This window comes from Mastigoproctus giganteus, chromosome 3 (assembly GCF_048544385.1).
Source record: "Mastigoproctus giganteus isolate SK-2022 chromosome 3, ASM4854438v1, whole genome shotgun sequence".
Taxonomy (NCBI): domain Eukaryota; kingdom Metazoa; phylum Arthropoda; class Arachnida; order Uropygi; family Thelyphonidae; genus Mastigoproctus; species Mastigoproctus giganteus.
This window is the reverse complement of record NC_143577.1, coordinates 241,817,809-241,836,652: the sequence shown is the minus strand read 5'-3', so window position 1 is coordinate 241,836,652 and position 18,844 is coordinate 241,817,809. Positions and strand designations below refer to the sequence as shown.

Here is an 18,844-nt window from a genome sequence, read left to right as displayed (position 1 = left end):
TAATTTCTTTGAATTGTGTATGGAATGTAGCATTTAACAAAGATTAATGGCCCTATAAATTTGGAATATTATATAAACATAAGGCAATACATAAGAACAGCAAAATAAGATAATGGAATCAATGTGAAACAGAAAAAAATAAATTTAGGTAACAGCAAAAACATCAACAAAAACAAGTTTGTACTGATCTAAACAAAAATATTATTCTGTACAGAACTGCTATTATAAAATAATGACGTTCATACTACATGGTAATTTATAAATATCATTTATGAGATTCATCATCAGCATCATCTTTTGACACCCACTCTTCTTCAGAAAGATGAGGCTGAACTTTTGGACTAGTAACAATGACTGGTTGTAGAGGTGGTGGTAAATTGAGACTGTCTTCAGTATTTGAAGGTTCTGGTGAAAGTGGATCTGGTACTTGTTGAGCTGATGATATGGGTGTACTTAACAACAATTTTACATTTGTGGCAGTCACAGCATTACTGGGAGCAGTAACTATACTCTTATCCTCTTGACACAATTCTTGACTTTGTTCTGATGTCTCTGGAACGGAACCAAAATTTTCAAATATGTCATTACTGTCGTCTATTGTAAAAATTTCTCTTTTTACAGAATCACTTGGTGGTTTTACAATCTCTTCTGTTTTACATAGTTTTTCTTGGCTAGAACTATCATCCAAATTTATCAGAATTCCCTCCTCTGCTGATTCACATACAACACGATCTCTTACAACTGATGGTACCAACCTCAAATCAGTTCCAGGTGGGATTTTGTATGGTTTTACCACAAACGATGTTCGTTCTAACACTGAATGAACTTCTTCTGTAATAGTTTCCTAGCAATAAAGAAAAGGCTTTATTATTTTAATGAAATTAGAAATTCTGTAATTTTAAGTTTTCATTTTAACCAAATGTTTCTAAAAAATACAGTCAGACCTCTCTTTAAGGAACTTCCATGTTGCAAACGATTTTGATTTTCCCTTGGTCATTACATTGAAAATATTTTCTGTATAATGAACTGATTCTGAGAGACCTGGGTACACACTGTTCGCACCTCTGGCCTTTAGGCAATAAATCTGATGCCGTAGAAAGCACAAATTAAGAGCTAAAAGGATTAAAAATTAATCCCTTTGGCTTTTAAGAGTTAAAAGGTATTAATTCCATGAATTAAGGGCTAAAACATTCTATAATTTAGTGGTTCCATAAAACCCTCCAGGAAGAAACTGGCTAACCATGGCATGAGATAGAAAAAGATGGACGGTTTTGGGAGAGGCCTTTGTCCAACAGTGGGTCAGCAATGGCTAAAAAGAAGAAGTAAAACCTATACAGTACTGTACCTAGAAGTTGTGCTGGTCAACTGCTATCTATGTGTCCACAGTCATTTGCAAAGATTAAGGCATATTCCTGATGCAGACATTGGCTCTGGTCAACCTGTTTTCTACTGTAAGCATCCTGTTAGAGAATTAGGAGAGAGTGATATCGATCATCATCATCAGCCATTTTCAATCCACTGCAGGATGAAGGCCTCACCAGCAACTTTCCATCCTTCTTTTTCCAGTTCCTTCTGTTTTGTGTAATGGCCATCCATTTACTACCCACAAACTCATGAATTTCATCTGTCCATCTCCGTTGTTGTCTTCCAGGTTTACTCTTGGCTCCTCTTGGGTACCATTCTGTTATTTTTCTTAGTCCATCTGTCATCATGTGTTCAAACTATGTGTCCTACCCAAGACCATTTTAGTTTTTAGTTTTGATAAGAATGTCCTTTACTTGAGTTTGCTGCCTAATCCATGTGTTTCTCTTCTTATCTAACAGTGTGATTCCCAATATAATTGGTTCCATTCTTTGCTGTGTAGTTCTCAGCTTCTCTTCCATTCTTTTGGTGAGTGCCCAAGTTTCATTTCCATAAGTCATGGTGGGGAGTATACATTGGTTCATTATTTTATGTTTCAGACAAATTGGGATATTGCTCCTCAGTATGTGACTATATTTCCTGAATGCCATCCATCCAAAATTTATTCTTCTTTTGACTTCCAGCCATTTATCATTATTACAGCTAATGACTCGTCCCAGATAAGTATATGACTCCACATTTTCAATTACTGCTCCTTCAATCATTATATCCCTTTCTGTGGCATACTTGTTCATCATTACTTTTGTTTTGGCCATATTCATCTTTAGCCCAAAATCCTTACTAACTCTGCATAACTGATTTAAGATTTTCCTCTAATTCTTTGGGATCGTGGCTTATGACCACAATGTCATCTGCCAATCGTAAATGGTTTAGGTACTCTCCATTCACATTGACTCCTTTCTGTGACCAGTCTAATCTTCTGAAAGCTTCCTTCAGGGCAGCAGTAAACAACTTCGGAGATATTGTGTCTCCTTGTCAAACTCCTCAATTTTAAATTTATTAGTCTTTGTCTAGTCTAATAAAGGAGGTAACATTCTCATATATTTTCTTCAAAATCATAATATATGGGGTATCTATGCCTTATCTTTCCAGCACCCGAAACATTGCCTTATGCTGTATGGAGTAAAATGCCTTTTCATAATCCACAAATGCCAGGCATAATTGGTGTTTTATATTAATTTGCCTTCTCCATTAGCTGTGACATTACGTGAAGGTGATCCATAGTTGAGAATCGTGTCCTAAAGCCAGCTTGCTCTTTCGGTTGATTCTCATCAAGTATTCTTTCTAATCTGTTAGTAATGACCCTTGTGAACAACTTGTAGATGTGGGATAACAAGCTAATTGGTTTATAATTTCCAATTTATCTCCTTTCTTATGCAGCAAAACTATGATTGCATTATTCCACTCCTTAGGTGCCACTCCTTTTCTAATGTATTTTGTGAAGAGTCTTGCTAGTGTTTGTGTCATGTATCTTCCTCCCAATTTTAACAACTCTACAGTAACTTCATTTTCCCCCGGAGCTTTCTGATTCTTTATTTTCTTCAATGCATGTTCTACCTCATCAGGAAGGATATCAGGTATGTTGTATGTGTTACTAATTTGTGATCCATCTTCCCCACTGCTGGCATCATTCCCTCGCTCCTTGTATAACTCTTTATAGTAGTCTTCTGCTATTTGAATTATGCCTTCTCTGCTAGTCATAAGTACACCATTGCTATTCTTCAGTTTCAGTATCATTGCTCATGACTGCTGATTTAAATCCTTTGTTTTCCCTTAATGCTTGTTCTACTTTTCTTGTGTTAAATTTTCTTATGGCCTCTCTGAGTCTCTTTCTAATGGCATTGCATAACTCAGTATACTCAATTTTCTCCCTGTCAGTGTTTTTCTTGCTGTTCATTTGTCATCTTCGGTTCATCATGACAAATATTTCTTGACTGATTTTTTCTTCTTTGGATTTCTTTTTACCTATAGGTTTCTTTGGGGTTTATCACTTTCAGAAAGTTGTAATATTCCTCGTCGATATCTTGGTCCCAAACAGTCTACAGAAGCTCAAACTTGTTCTTAAGTTCCAGTACATACTGCTTTTTCTTCTCTTCTGTTATCTTAAAGACCTTTGTATTATTTACTCAAGTCAGTTTTTTTCTTTCTTTTCTTACATCTATATCAAGTGTGCATCTTACCATTCTGTGATCACTTCCAACATTTACCTTGTTCAGGACAGTAACATCATTCACGGTATATCTTCTGTTAGTGAGGATGAAGTCGATTTCATTAGTTGTTAATCCATTTGAGCTCCTCCATGTCCACTTTCTGTTCACCCTTTTCTTGAAAAAAAGTGTTCATTACTGACATTTCTCTAGATTCTGCAAATTCATCATCAACAACAGATGAATTCCGAAAATTCATCTGTTGTTTTGAAGAAATGAGTCATCCACACTCACTAAATTTCACCTGTCTCTGTTTACATGGTAGGTGCAAGTGGTACCTAAATCAGTTTTGTTTTAGCTGCTCTGCAAATACCCTTACAGTGTGTCTAAGAGGAAATCTTTGAGTATAGTGTGAAAAAGTGGAAGTTCTTAATAGTGTAGATCAGGGTGATTGCTTTAAAATTTGGTATTCCTGCCAGTAGTGTGTTAATCATTCTGAAAAACTGTGTTTCAATTTTCAAACTGTTTGAGGAAATGGGCCCCAGTTGGAAGAATGTGAATGGTGATACTGAGGTTAACTTTGTTCCTCTGGTTTTAATTCATACAATGGAAGGGTCCAAATTTATTAATGGGATGAATGTCACTCCACATATTCAAAACGTTTGGAAAGAGATATAAATACCTATACAACACAGCAAGAACTGGCTGTCATTGGTTTACACACAAGTTTTATAGGTGGTAGATGACTCTCATCGACCGGTGCAATACCACCACTTTGCTTATTGGAGGCTTGAAGTGGTGAAACCCATGTTTAGTCTCTAGAGCAAAGTTTCCGGCATTCCCCTCATACTTCTCTTTCAACCCATGCACGGTACTAAGTACTATAGGTTTTGATGCCTTTCGTGTTTGGGGTTTCCATAAAAAAAAAAAAAAAAAAAAAGTTAAATTTCATTTCTGTATCTGCAACATTGGAAGTAGTTTGTGTTACTTCTGATTTCAAACCATGGTGGTTGTATGGTTCATCTATTCCATTAAAAAAAAAAAAAAACAGAGCACTTCATACTGTTTTAAGAAATTTCTGTCAGACTACAGTAAACCTTCGATTTAACGGATGCGACAAATAATAATACAGTAATGTACATATTAATCTCGACCATATTATTTTTTTAGGTTATACAAAACTTCAGCATTATTATTAATTAAAAATTAACAATAATTACCTATTTCCATTATTGTTTTGATAATTACCTACTTTTATTTTTATAATCAAATTCAGGAAATTGTTTTTTATTCTTTCTGAAAACATGTTCAAATAGCTGTTTTCCCAGATTATAGAAAAGAGCAGGCGGTGACTTGAGGACACTAAACTGCAGGTCTACCGACTTGCTTTGTTTCGGTCTCAATCTGCCTCAACCTATCATGCGGTCAGGTTTTATACAGTGTTTGTGATTCTGAATTGTGACTTTATTTATTAAATAATTTTGCAATCTTTACAATTTAAAATGGCATCAAGTGATAGAGGAGTTAAAAGAAAGTGTGTAAACTTAAATGTGGCACAGAAATTAGAGCTAATTGAGAAATTAGAACAAGGCGTCTCAGTAGCATGTGTTTGTGAAATTTATGGCATAAAAAAACAAACTGTTTCTGATATCCGTAAATCAAAGGCCAAATTGCAACAATTTTATATTGTACAGTACTGTATATTGTATTAAAGTTTTTTTTTTTTTTTACATTAAGAACAATAAAAAAATGCTCCCTCCCCCTCAAGGTTACATTCGATTTAATGGACTTTCGGCATTAACGGACGCCCCTTCTCCCCTATTAGTCCGTTAAATCGAGGGTTTACTGTATATATAAAAAAATTTATTCAAAAGCTAGAGAAGAATTTTATGTAGCTGAAAATCTGGCTATTAATAAGTAACAAGTTAGAAAATGTCTTCAAAAGGAATAGCAAAGTAGCAAACAGTGTTCCTCTGGTTTTAATTCATTCATACAATGAAAAAGTTTAAAGGGTCCAAATTTATTAATGGGATGAATGTCACTTATAATTTCAGGTATGTTTATTTTGTTTTATTTATATATATATATATTTAGATTTGAGTTAGTTTCTTTCTTAATGGAATTTTTTAAATTTATCTTATTCCTGCTGTGTTTCATATTAGTTTATTTCAACATACTGATATGAGCATTTGTTTTATATTGCATGCTTATTGGGTCTCGCCTGTGTTAATGGATTTAATTTCTCATATTCTTCATTTCACCCTTTCTGAAATCTTTTTCAAGACTTTTCTAATGATTACTGTATTACTCAGACACTGTCTTCTTGTACTTCTGATATAAATACTTTGAAGTCTGTCATTAATTTGCTTACAGACAATTTAGCTGTAGCTTACGACATATTCCCATTACTGCTTGCAGATGGTACGCTGTTATTGTATTGAACGCTATCTGTGTTCGTTGGTTTCTATTAGAATGGTCTATTTACAGGGTTGTTCCAGTTTAGAAGAAAGAAAATTATTCTGCCATAGCAAACTTTATACCAATTTCCATTTTTTTTTCACCTCTTAAAAGAATTGGAGGAACTACTATTGCTGTATCTTACAAATCTGAATTTGAACACTAAATTGGAATCTATTCACTATGGCCTTTCTCAAAGATCTACAACTGCCTGTTAAACCTAGTCAATAATCAAAATTTATAACACTTGGCTAAATCAAAATTATCTTCATGATATTTTTTGACATTAGTTCCACTTCTCATGCAGTGAGGTTCAAGTAGTTACTGCATGTTCTTCACAAGAAAATTACTTTTTCTTGTGAAATTACCAGTTCTTATATCTGAGATGTGAAAGTAGGCATATCTCAAGGCAGATCCTCATCAATGGTTTTATTTGCTTCAATCTTGGTGCTTGTTCTTGCTAAAAATCATGAATTTTCTGGGTATGTATATGATAATTATATTCTAAAGAAATTCCATTCTCAAATAAAGTAAATGAAGATGTCAATCAATTATGGTTTCTGAAGAGGATTCTTCAACTGCCAAGTTACTTGGGACAATTTAGCTACAAATTAATATGATAAAATCCTCATATATTACATTTAGTCTTGCCAGACATCTAAGCAGTATTAATATTGCTCTTAATCAAGCATTTTCATCCTGTATCCTCTATTGCATTTCTTGAGGTTCTATTAGATGTCAAAATTTTGTTCAAATGGCATTGTACTAAAGTCAGAAAAGCCATTAGTAGAGGAATGTGGCTCCTAAAAGATCTATCTGGTGAAGGTTGCAAAGTTCCAGATATTGGGAAAATATTTTTTGTAAGATCAATTGAAATTTAAAAATTGTCCATTTGGACTCATTCTGCCAATAGTATTACAACCTAGTTTCAGGAGCTGAATTTTTGTGGTTTAACCTTAAAGCCAGATTCTCATACTCTGACTCAAAATCAGATAGGTTAAACAATTTGAATATTCCAAACATATCTGATGCACGGAACTCATCTGCTATTAATAGACTATCAGAATCCTAACAGCAGAAGTGGAGCCCGCCATTTCATTTTTTTAAATGGAGGACTTCAGAAAGAAGACCAAGGGCTAGACCACATTTGTGTGTTCCCTTCTCAAGAAATGTCATCATGGGGTATTTTTTATAAATCAATTAATTAAAAAAAAATTGTTTTCCATATAGATATACGGAAAAAAGATAGTTTGACTGGAGATTCAAATTTTCACAATGAATCTCTTGCAATTGTGAGATTCCTTGTAAAAATTTAACTTTATTTTTATATGTTGTAAACCCCTTAGATCACCATGAAAGGTACTGCTACAATTTATTTCCTGTAATTATTTTTATAATAGTGGGCAATGAATTGAATTTAATACATTCCATAGTTTACCTGTTTTGTAAGATGAAAAACGATGCAATCCCTGCCCAAGACCAACTCTAACACCACTCTCTTTAGTGAGAACAATCATGCTACATAGTAAGTGGGAATGATGCCACACAATCAATTATTTCTTCATTTGTTTTTCAAACAGAATTAATTTTAATACTTAATGAGAAGTAAATACAAAAGTTTTTTTGTACCTTAAATTTCTCCATTTGCTGCTGAAGGGAAATAGCATCAGCCATCAGTCTTTCTTGCCGTTCACGCAAATCTGCTAGTGTGTCTAAATTTTGATACATCATCCTTAAGCCTTCACATAATAAAGCATTCTGATCATAACCTGTATGTGGTACAATGTCACCAGAGACATAGCGATCAAATTCTTCTTTGCTCAGATTTAGTGACTCAGCTGTTAAGTTTTCTATAAAGGCTACAGCACAACACTGAAAGAGAAAATTATATCTACATACACATACTGAACTAATAAGCAAGAGGACACAATAAAAGCTATATACAAGGATATGAAGAGGCAGAGTTAGGAAGTCAGACACTTCCTTTACATGTTTAAAAAAAAGCTGTGCGAAATCAGCTGACAATATCCCTAAACATCAGTAACTGAGACTATATGGATTTAATGAAACTGGAACGTTGCCTAGTAATAAAATTCTGACAAAGAATGCAATACTAAGACATAGTAATACAATATAATTTATCAGAGTGTGCAAAGCACTTATTGAGAGTTTTTTCAAATTTTCAAATAACATTTTGACTAACAAATTCATACTATAGCTAATTCCCACTGCAATAATTAAACAATGGAGCAGGTGGCTAGCTGCTGTTGCTGTTGTGAATTTAATGAAACATAGGCTGCCAGGGCCATATTGTGTCTTCCTAATGGTTAATATGATATCTTAACTTTATTGTAATAACTGTTATGTTTCATTATATATTCCAGGTGGCTAGCCATAAAGGCAGAGCAGTGAGGCAGCTTGATGCATAGCATCAAGTATTGCACCATACAGCCAACAGCTTTCAGCCATCAAGCTGTTGGCTGAAAGCCCTACCTGTTGCCCTGTGACTACCACAACTTCGGTCCCCTCCACACACACACACACACACACACACACACACACACACACACACACACACACACACACACACACACACACACACACCCTTACCCTCCAAGGATCTGTCTAGTTCTTCCTTGAATTTATTCAAACAATCCACTTCCACAACAGATGAGAGCCTATTCAACAACTTTAAACACTCGCTGGCCAAAAGCAAACTTACACACATCTACCCTGCTACTACACATCTACCATCTACAACTATCCTTCCTCAACTCAAAATTGACGTGTTGGTAAAAGAATTTTCAACTCCAGGAAACCAATAGGTTTTTGAGAAATTTTTGCCATTTTATTGACCTAATTAGTATTAATATCTCCCCCTCATAACTTGAAAGAAATGGCCACATGGTGCAAGGAAGCCTATGGCTTATGCTGCACCAGCCAAATAAAAAAAAATATAATAAAAATAAGAAAATTAAAAAAATAATAATACTAAGAGAAAAGGAAATAGACAACATTTCAACATTCCACAGCATTCCAGCTACTTTGGGCCAGTTGCTTTGCTGCTGTAGTGTGGGGCATGATTTCCATTTTAATAGAATTTAATTGATCAACAATTAAAATTAATAAAATTAATCAATTAGGTAAATTATAGAATTCTTAAAGTACCGTGTTGTTGGACTAAGTTTCAATAGCTAAAGCTTAATATACAGTACTTGCCTTAGACGATCTGCAATTGTTATTTGGGTGAATTGATGACTAAAATTTTTTTTAGGGTTTGGGTAATTTAAAAATTGGTAAGTTTATTTTCCGCATGCAACAAACTCGGATCCTTATTCAATACATATAAAGAAACATACAAATACCCGACAAGTGATATGAACAACATTGTATATTTGATCAAATGCCAACAAAATTGCAACGCTTGCTATATTGGAAGCACTACAACTAAGTTCGGTTCCACAAAAACCTCTAATACATGAGCATATTATCACACTATAACAGTTTCAGAACAAGACAATCTAGCACCGAGCTCACATTACACGCCCATACCCACAACCACACCCTCCCCAGTTGATTCTGCCGTTACCATAGTAAAACTTAAAACCAGTTACAAAATTCTCCAATACGAAGCCCTTGTCATAGAATGGTTCCGTCACCACTCTAAACTAAACATCACAAATGCAAAACTACCCTCCAACCTTTCCCTGGTCTGGAATCTCACACACTTGAGATTCCCACATGTCTCAAAGAGCATCACGGGAGCACAGATATTCTTTTAAATTACAGCACGCGTTCGTTCTTCACCAAAACTTTGCCAACTGAAGACATTTTTAACAAAATGAAAGTCTATCGTTATGACTATTGGCCTCATCTGTTTCACATATCTTAAGAGTTTTTAATTAATTTATTCATGACAATCAGGGACGGAGTTGTGCACTTCTGCTTCCTTGCGCATATTTTAATTCCATTTTAAATTAATTTATTCTCATCCCGTAAACTTACCAGTTTTTAAATTACCCAAACCCCAAAAAAATTTTAGTCATCAATTCACCCAAATAACAATTGCGTCTAAGGTGAGTACCGTATATTAAGCTTTAGCTACTGAAACTTAGTAAAATTAATCTAATTGACAATACTACACTAAGCTGATAGATTCCTAAATGCAGTGATATGTATTACACTATCCAGGTTAACGCTATGCCTTGCATTATAGGAAAGTTAAAATGAAGTTTTCAAGGGAAAAAAAAAAAAAAAAAACTTATATTTTCACATTCCACACCCTACAATATTATTGAAGTAAATATGCAATTGTATACACACCCGTCACGTGGTGTGAAGATGCTTTTCATTAATAGGAGCCACTGGTTGTAGCAGTGTGTAGAATCTTTAAAATAATGGTCACATTCATATTGTAAAAAACTTCAGCAGAAATTTAATAGAAATAGATTTTTTGTGTACTAACATATTAATGATAGAAGCTAGTTTAAGGACAATCATGCAGTAGAGATGCACCAACCAAAGCAGTTCTGTAACATTAAATATCTATCACAGAATTTTTTTGTAAAATATTTAAATACTGGAGCTCACAAATATCAAAATACAATTCCACAGTTTTTGTTACAATGGTCAAGCATTAGAATATAGTCTTCAAGAAAAACTTGATGAAACATATGGGTACTTTGATCTCATTCAGTAAAGCAATGGTTATTAACAAACAGGCTGCAATCCAAAACTGATTATCCAAAATATCCATTTTATCCAGATCACCTGTGCACATTTCTTATTTGTAACCCCATATTTTGGTTCTATTTTACATGACTCCAACCCTTTTTATAATCTGCACAGTGTATTCATTGCTGAAATGAATTAAAATTTTAATAATAATATTAAGATACTCTGGCAACCCCAGACTAGTTCACCAGTGGCCTAGGTCAACTCACAGAAGTAATTTAGATTGTGCAATGCATCAGTCAATTGTTATTTGGTTTTTAGGAGCATTAGCAACTAAAGCCATATTGCTCCGGGGACATGCGGTGGTCATTCTCTGACCTTTCCGCATCCTCCGTATTTGGTGGTCACGGGCTTGAACCCTGGTCTAATCAAGAAGCATGTGCTACGCACCGCTGCTCCTGCCCACCTGGCTATGGAGATGCCGCATCAATCAATGTAACATCACAAACTCTCCTTGCTTTTAAAAGCATTATGGCAGAATAGGCAGTATTATTTGTATACATCATGCACAGTATTGCTGTATAGTGGTTATGATTTCATTATTAAAATTTGTTGTTATACCATTGTATGGTTTAATTTTCAAACAGTAAGGGGTATGAGTGGGTTCTTTCTCTTACTGTTCTTATATCTTACTGGCTTACCAATTATGGCATTCCTCCTGTTAAGTATTTTAAATGATGGGGGGGGAAAGCAGCTGAATTATTATTATTAATATTAGCTATATGGTGTAAGGAAGCCTGAGGCTTATGCTGCACCAGCTAAAAAAAAAATTCTAAATTATCCTGAGAGAATTTTTTTTTTCTAAGCATATGATAACCACAGATGAAATTTCAGCATATGGATATATTTTGGAAAAAAAAATCAAGCAAATTTTGATTCATCTGTCCTTTCTCATTCCATATTATAAATGTCATCATGTGTTTTAAAATGTAGTACAATATATGTTTTACTATATGACATGGTTTTATTGTATAGCTGTGAAAACTGTTTTCAGACAGAGACTGAATGACTGAATTCTCTGAAGGCATGAGTTACCAAGCTAATTCCATGCCTGGAATTTGGATCATAACCAAATGAAGTTAAGAATCACTGCGTTAAAGCAAACAAAATGGGATACGCTCCCTAACAAAACAGTAACTAAATACTTATTAACATATATATATACATAAAAGAAAGAAAAATACTAAGTACCAGGTTTGTAAAATAGTAACCTGCTTCACCACTCATGAGTCTTGTAGGATTGCTAAAACGAGTAATATACTTAATGTTGGATTGAAGTAATGGAGGATTAGCTTTTAATACAATGTACACCATTGCTGGAAGAAATTCATCTGCACTAGCTGGGGCACCTCTACATACTTGAAGAATTGTAAATATGTTTTTACTACAATTTACTATGCAGTTCAATTTATCTTGCGGTGCCCTTTTCGAATCCATTTCAATTATGTCTGAAAAACAAAACAAAAAAATATATAAATACAATCATTTGCATCTAACTTTTAAAGCAAAAAATCTTTTACATTATTTATCATTCATTAAGTTGCTGTATATTAATTGCTACATTAATACAGAAATATAAACAAATTTAATATAATATAATATGCATAAACAAATATTTAAACACAATATTAATACAAAACAAAAACAGAATTTTCAAAATAATGATATAGGTTACCTCAGAGATACACGATGTGTTTAAAACTATGTTCTGACCTGACTACAGCATAATTGTAATGGTTTACACGGTAAAATCATTTGCGAAATTGTTTTAGTCTAGGTATTAACACTGCACAGTAAAAACTTATGAATCATCACTGAAAAATTTTGCCAGTAACCAGAAATTTGGCAGAATCTGGCATCCTAATATACTGAAAGAACAGAATTCGTGGGATACCCGGTTCCTGGACAACACGACGCTGTCACCCCTCTCGCTAGTGGACGAACCCACCTCTTGGCAGGTATATAGGTCCATTGCATCACTGCATTCACATAGACGGTAATTCAATGTCAGTATGGATAAACGTTGTGAGTTAACCGACTTTGAAAGAGGGCTGATAGTGGGTGCTCAATGCATGGATCACTCTATCGCAGAGGTGGTACAGAAATTGCACTATCCCCGTTCAACAGCATCAAGAGTGTATTGGGAATGCGCCATTTCCAGAATAACATCTCATCATGGACAGTGCTGTGGGTGAGAAAGGTGGTGGGTGAACTTTGCCATCAACATCTGTCTTGCATTGTTTCAGACCAGAGAGTGACAGTGGCACAAATTACCGCTGAGTTCAATGAAGGTGGTGTCAGAAATGTCTCCACCAAGACCATCAAGCAATCATTAGCCACAATAGGTTATGGGAGCCGCCGACCCACCAGAGTCCCATTGCTAACATCATGACACAGGACTATAGCCTCAACTGGGCGAAAGAACATCCGCTCTGGACCCTGGATGATTGGAGATGGGTCTCCTGGTCTGATGAGTCCCGTTTCCAGTTATTTTGAGCAGGCAGGAAAGTGCATATCTGGTGGAAACCACACAAAGCTATGCACCACTCATGTCAACAAGGAACTGTTCAGGCTAGTGGATGGATGCTTGGTAATAGTTTGGGGCATGTTCAACTGGCACATTTTGGGACCTCTGGTACGTCTAGATGCATCTGAATGGTCAGGTTACGTGTTCATCCTTGCATCTCTTCGTGGTCATTATGCACCCACAGGGCAATGCGCTTCCCCACAGAGCCGTGGTGACTAGAATATGGTTCAAAGAGCATTCCACAGATTTTACCACCATGGAATGGCCCCCTGTTCACCAGACATGAACCTTGTGGAGCATCTTTGGGATGCTGTGGAAAGTTCCATTCGAGCTTTGGATCCGCCACCCAGGAATGTGACGGAATTATGGACAGTAGTGCAGCAAGCATGGATGGAAATATGTGGTATGCTTTTGTGACCTAGTGGACTCAATGCCTTGTTGTGTGACTGTCCTTATCCAGGCAAAAGGTGGGCCTACCCATTACTAGGTAGGTATCCCATTATTTCTGTCCACTCAGTGTAGTTTCAGAAGTCAAATTCCTGTAGGACATAGCATGGAACACCTAACAAATTCACAAATGAAAACCGGTACTAGATTCTCATTTGTGAATTTGAGTACATTTTTTGCTGCAAGGGGCCTCTTACAGGCTTTTTTCAGCAAAAAATGTGCTCTACATGACAGTTCATAAAAATGGAGCAAGAGGCAATCAGTTCTTACTGTAGACTGCTACTAGAACAGACACAGCGAAGCATCCAATAAACATCTGTACAGCAAACATGGACATGCTGCTGACAGATTCAATCGCTCTCATGTGCCAAGAAGTATACAAATTTTCATGAAGATTTCAGTTAAATATAAATAATAATTCAAAAAAAAATTGCTGGAAAAAAAGAATTATAGTTATGCAAAACAAATTATTAGCAAAAGAGAAAGCAACTACTATATTACTTTCCCTTGCTATTTATTAAACATTAGTTCTAAAGTTCTTGGCTGTTAATTAAAGAATACAGCACTGAAATAGAAATGATCAACATAAATACCTGTTATTGCCTTATCTATAAGGTCCCTGACTTCAGGATGCTTGTCATTAATTTCAGTATCTAAATGTTGACATGTTATCCAATTTAGACTACGTATCCTATTTTGGATAGCTAAATCTTTCTCTTCATCTTCAGATGACACCAAGCCAAAAAGTATTTTATAAAACCTGATCATTAAGTACTTTTCAATAAAATCCATTAGCTTTTCAATCTGCTCTGGGGTGAGTTCTAAAAATTGAGAAGAAAAACAAAAGTTAGTTTACACTTACACTGCAATCAATCATGAAATTGGCTTCTATAATACTTTTAATATTGGCTTTCAATAATACTTTATTAAAATTATTATTAAAAGGTAATTACCATTAACAATAGTTGAAATCAAAGCATATGTCAATAAAACTTCATAAATCCTATATTCAGTATTTGGAATTCTCAAAAAATCGGGAAATTTTTGATTTTTTAAATTTTTTGATTCCTTGGTTTTTTAAAAACAAAAACCAAGGAATAAATGACTCCAAAGTCCTGCACTTCAAATGCTGTTGCTTTATAACATTTTAAATTAATTCTGTTATAAATTATCTTTATTGCTGCTAAGTACGGTAAACAGAACTAGAAACAATAATACCCATCATGGTGATGGCTGGGAGAGCAGTGCCATTGTGAGATATTTTTGTGCCTTAGGCAAATCAAGCATTTTCCTTAGGCACATGGAACACCCATAAAATTAAATAATCTGCACGACAGCAAAGTGCCCCAACCCAAATAGTGCCTTAGGCATTTTCCTGGATGTCGACCATACCACGACAGCACTGGCCAGGAGTCATGTTAATTCTAAATGTGGAATCAATACAATAATTGATTTTCATGATGTTAGGAAAAAGTGTTGTTTACTGATTTTTCAGACACCAGACAAAAATTAGTCCCTGTGTTATTTTTCAATTAATAACATGTAACCCCTCCTCTAGCATAAATCACTTCATGAAGTCTCATTAACTGGGATTCCAACAGACTCCTCAAATACTTTTATATTAATATTAGGCCATTCTGAAAACAATTAAGTAATTCATAATTCATTCAGATTTCGTGGATGATGCTGTTGTGTTTTCCCTTTCTGTTCAAGATAGCTCCATATGTTCTCTATGGAATTTAAATCTGGTGACTTGGCTAGTCAATTTAAATGTCTCTACTATTCTTTTAATGTTTCTTGTGCTAGTTCAAAACAATAGAGACCCTGTGAATGTGAAGAAATATGATGAAAAGCTGTCATCCTGGAACAGGGGTATCAAAATCACAAGCATTTCTCAAATGCTCAGCAAAAGGCACAACCTGATGATTATCCAGAACATTTGTATTAGTCAGTCTGATAGGTTTTGTGAAATGCCTCATTGCTTCTGTGAACTAAGTGCCCAGCATCATTAGAGTATAAGCAAAATTTGGATTTATCAGACCATATCACAATTTCCAACCATCAACAGTCCAATTTTTATGTCTTTTAGCTCATATTAGCCAGGCTTTTTTGCATAGTTATTAACATTGCCTTTTTTTTGGGGAACCCTACTCCAGATATCCATGTTATGTACTTTTCTGCTGATGAGGTTAACTGTTTACAGCAAGGAGCAGTAATTGAAAAGGTGGAGTCATATACTTATCTGGCACAAGTTATTAGCTGTAATAATGATAAATGGCTGGAAGTCAAGAGAAGAATAAATTTTGGATGGATAGCATTCAGGAAATATAGTCACATACTGAACAGCAATATCCCAGTTTATCTGAAACGTAAAATAATGAACCAATGTATACCCCCCACCATGACTTATGGAAGTGAAACTTGGGCACTCACCAAAAGAATGGAAGAGAAGCTGAGAACTACACAGTGAAGAATGGAACGAATCATATTGGGAATCCGTCTGTTAGATAAGAGAAACGCATGGATTAGGCAGCAAACTCAAGTAAAGGACATTCTTATCAAAACTAAAGAACTAAAATGGTCTTGGGCAGGACACATAGCTCGAAGACATGATGACAGATGGACTAAGAAAATAACAGAATGGTATCCAAGAGGAGCTAGAAGAAAACCTGGAAGACAAAGGCGGAGATGGATAGATGAAATTCACGAGTTTGTGGGTAGTAAAATGGATGGCCAGTGCTCAAAACAGAAGGAACTGGAAAGTTGCTGGAGAGGCCTTCATCCTGCAGTGGATTGAAAATGGCTGATGATGATGTTTACAGCAGTTCTTGTCTTATTTGAAATGGCATCTTTGTTTGAGACATGTGACATTTGTTGCTGACCAAGATCACCGCGCACAGACCTTTGACCACAATCCTGCTGCCGATTTCTGGACGATTGACTCACACTGTTCCTTAAAAACTCTTTATTACTTTCTGAAAAGCCGGAAAATTCAGCTACTTCTTTAACCTGCCAAATGCTATCACTCCTTTTTTTGTTGCTCATCAACATATTTTCTACACTCCAACTTTCATAGTGGAAACTCTTGCTGCTTCAGTCATGGCTGGTATATCTAATTTCTATACTCCAATTTCAGTGCTGTAAGCAAACAGTCTTGGAATGTAAACACGTACAATCCATCATGTTCCCTAAATAAGATTCCCGCTTCCCGCAGTGTCTGTAGGTGAAAGAGAGGAGTATAGATGATCACTCACAATTATCAATCATCTGTTATGAGACCCTGTTATAACAGGTTTGTGCATGTTGGTCATCATGTTGTTACCTATGCATATTTGTGGCTGGTTACGTGTTTTAACTTTGCATAAAGTGGCTGTGTGAATTCAGCAGGTAGTTTTTGTTTTATATGTGGAGACTTTGCACCAAAATCACAAGATCAGTCTATAAGAAGAACACCTCTTTATAGATTGTTGCACTTGATTCTAGTTTTGCCAATCCTTGTCTAGTCATCTATATTAGATTCATAACTTAGCAAATTGCAAAAAATTCAAAATTAGCTCTTAAACAATTGTTAGCTTTGCTGAAGTGAGATTCTAAAAAAGTATGATATAAGTATACCAAATATGATTTATCATTATTTATTCGTCCTCTCCCCTTTTTTGTTTGTTGCTGCAGTTACGTAATGGTTTACTTTATAATCACCTTGCTTGGCTTGCCATATTCTTATTTTATATTCTAATTATGTCTCTACAAGATGTGGTAAGCAATGCTTTGCAACCCCCAATTCTTGTCTTTTTTTTCTTTCCTTTATTACTTATTTATTGAAGTTTACACACACATTATTAAAGCCATTCTTGAACATTTGTCCATGGCTATATTCTTGCATTTTGCATCTATGAAGATATATCATATTACCATTTGAAAGGTCTTGAGGAGGAACTCAATTTACAATATTAATCAGTATATGGCAGATGATCTCAATAAGGGTGGAATGATTAAATGAATGTGTAGATGCATCATTTCTCAGTATGCGAGATGAAATCTATGTATATCACAGAACTCCTGACATTAACAGAAGTTCTGTGATATATACTTGTATAAGTTTATTAAATGTTTCTATTTTTGTTTTTATTCTATACTACTGTTTCATGCCTGGATATGAAAATTTTTCACAACAGAGTGCACTTCAAATCATAATAGAAGCTGCTGGGAAAACAACTTTGGTTTAATTAAAGACATTTTAGGAATGTATTCCTTTTGCTAAACAAGGTATATCTGCAAGCATTTGATCAACAATAACAAATGCTTGCATAACTAATTATTAGAAATTTTATAAATTAATATTACACAGATTTATTTATATTATTCCTAACCTTTTGACAATTTAAAAAAAATATTTACCACTATACAATGGGTGAGTCTCAAACCGCTTGTTTATAGCTTGATAGTAATCTTGCATTAATTCAGAAAGGTCATCGATTGATTTCTCATTATATTTCCTAATTCTCTGGACCATTCCTTGGATCTGTTTATGAACATCGCATACGGCACTTTCTGGAAGCGCTTTCAAAAAGTCAGGTAATTCTTTTTCAACTTGTTGAACATCAATATACTGATGATGGGAAGTACTATCTGCAAAAAGAAAAAATACACAAGTCAAATGACTGATATTCATTTAAATATTATTAATAACAGATGTTTTTTTTTGCAACAAGAAAAACCAGACCTATATTAGTGATGAGAAATTTAAACAATGAAATCTTAATCCATAATTTAATAATTATTTCTTCAATTCTTAACTTTTAATAAAATTAATTTAGTAAAACTAAATAGTACAACTATACCACTACAGTAAATTTTCAGTTATTTAGTGAAATTTAATATAAAGAACACCACAAATCTAAAATAAATTCATTAGATTACTGCCATAATTGTCATCTCACTGTATTCTTTGAAAAATATATACAGTGCCCGACCATTAATATCTCAGCACCCTTCCATTGGTAGTTGGTCATGTCCTACCCAAGCACCGCATATCAGACATAACTATAAATATGCTTGTAGGCTTTGAGAAGACAGTATTATATGACTGAGGGTGCTCTGGTCAGGGAAG

At 34.7% G+C, this 18,844-nt stretch overlaps 1 protein-coding gene across 1 annotated transcript in view; it reads right to left on the bottom strand.

Moving 5' to 3' along the window:
- Positions 1-264: 264 nt before the first annotated feature.
- The window catches only part of LOC150088966 (rab5 GDP/GTP exchange factor-like), a 55,499-nt gene continuing 36,919 nt past the window's right edge, over positions 265-18,844 (bottom strand). The window contains exons 4-8 of the mRNA XM_090370972.1: positions 18,133-18,363; positions 14,328-14,555; positions 11,952-12,208; positions 7,656-7,898; positions 265-844 (exon numbers count right to left, since the gene is read on the bottom strand). Of these exons, the coding sequence (XP_090227098.1) occupies positions 266-844; positions 7,656-7,898; positions 11,952-12,208; positions 14,328-14,555; positions 18,133-18,363 (1,538 nt within the window). The 3' untranslated portion in view covers position 265. The remainder of the gene's footprint in view (positions 845-7,655; positions 7,899-11,951; positions 12,209-14,327; positions 14,556-18,132; positions 18,364-18,844) is intronic.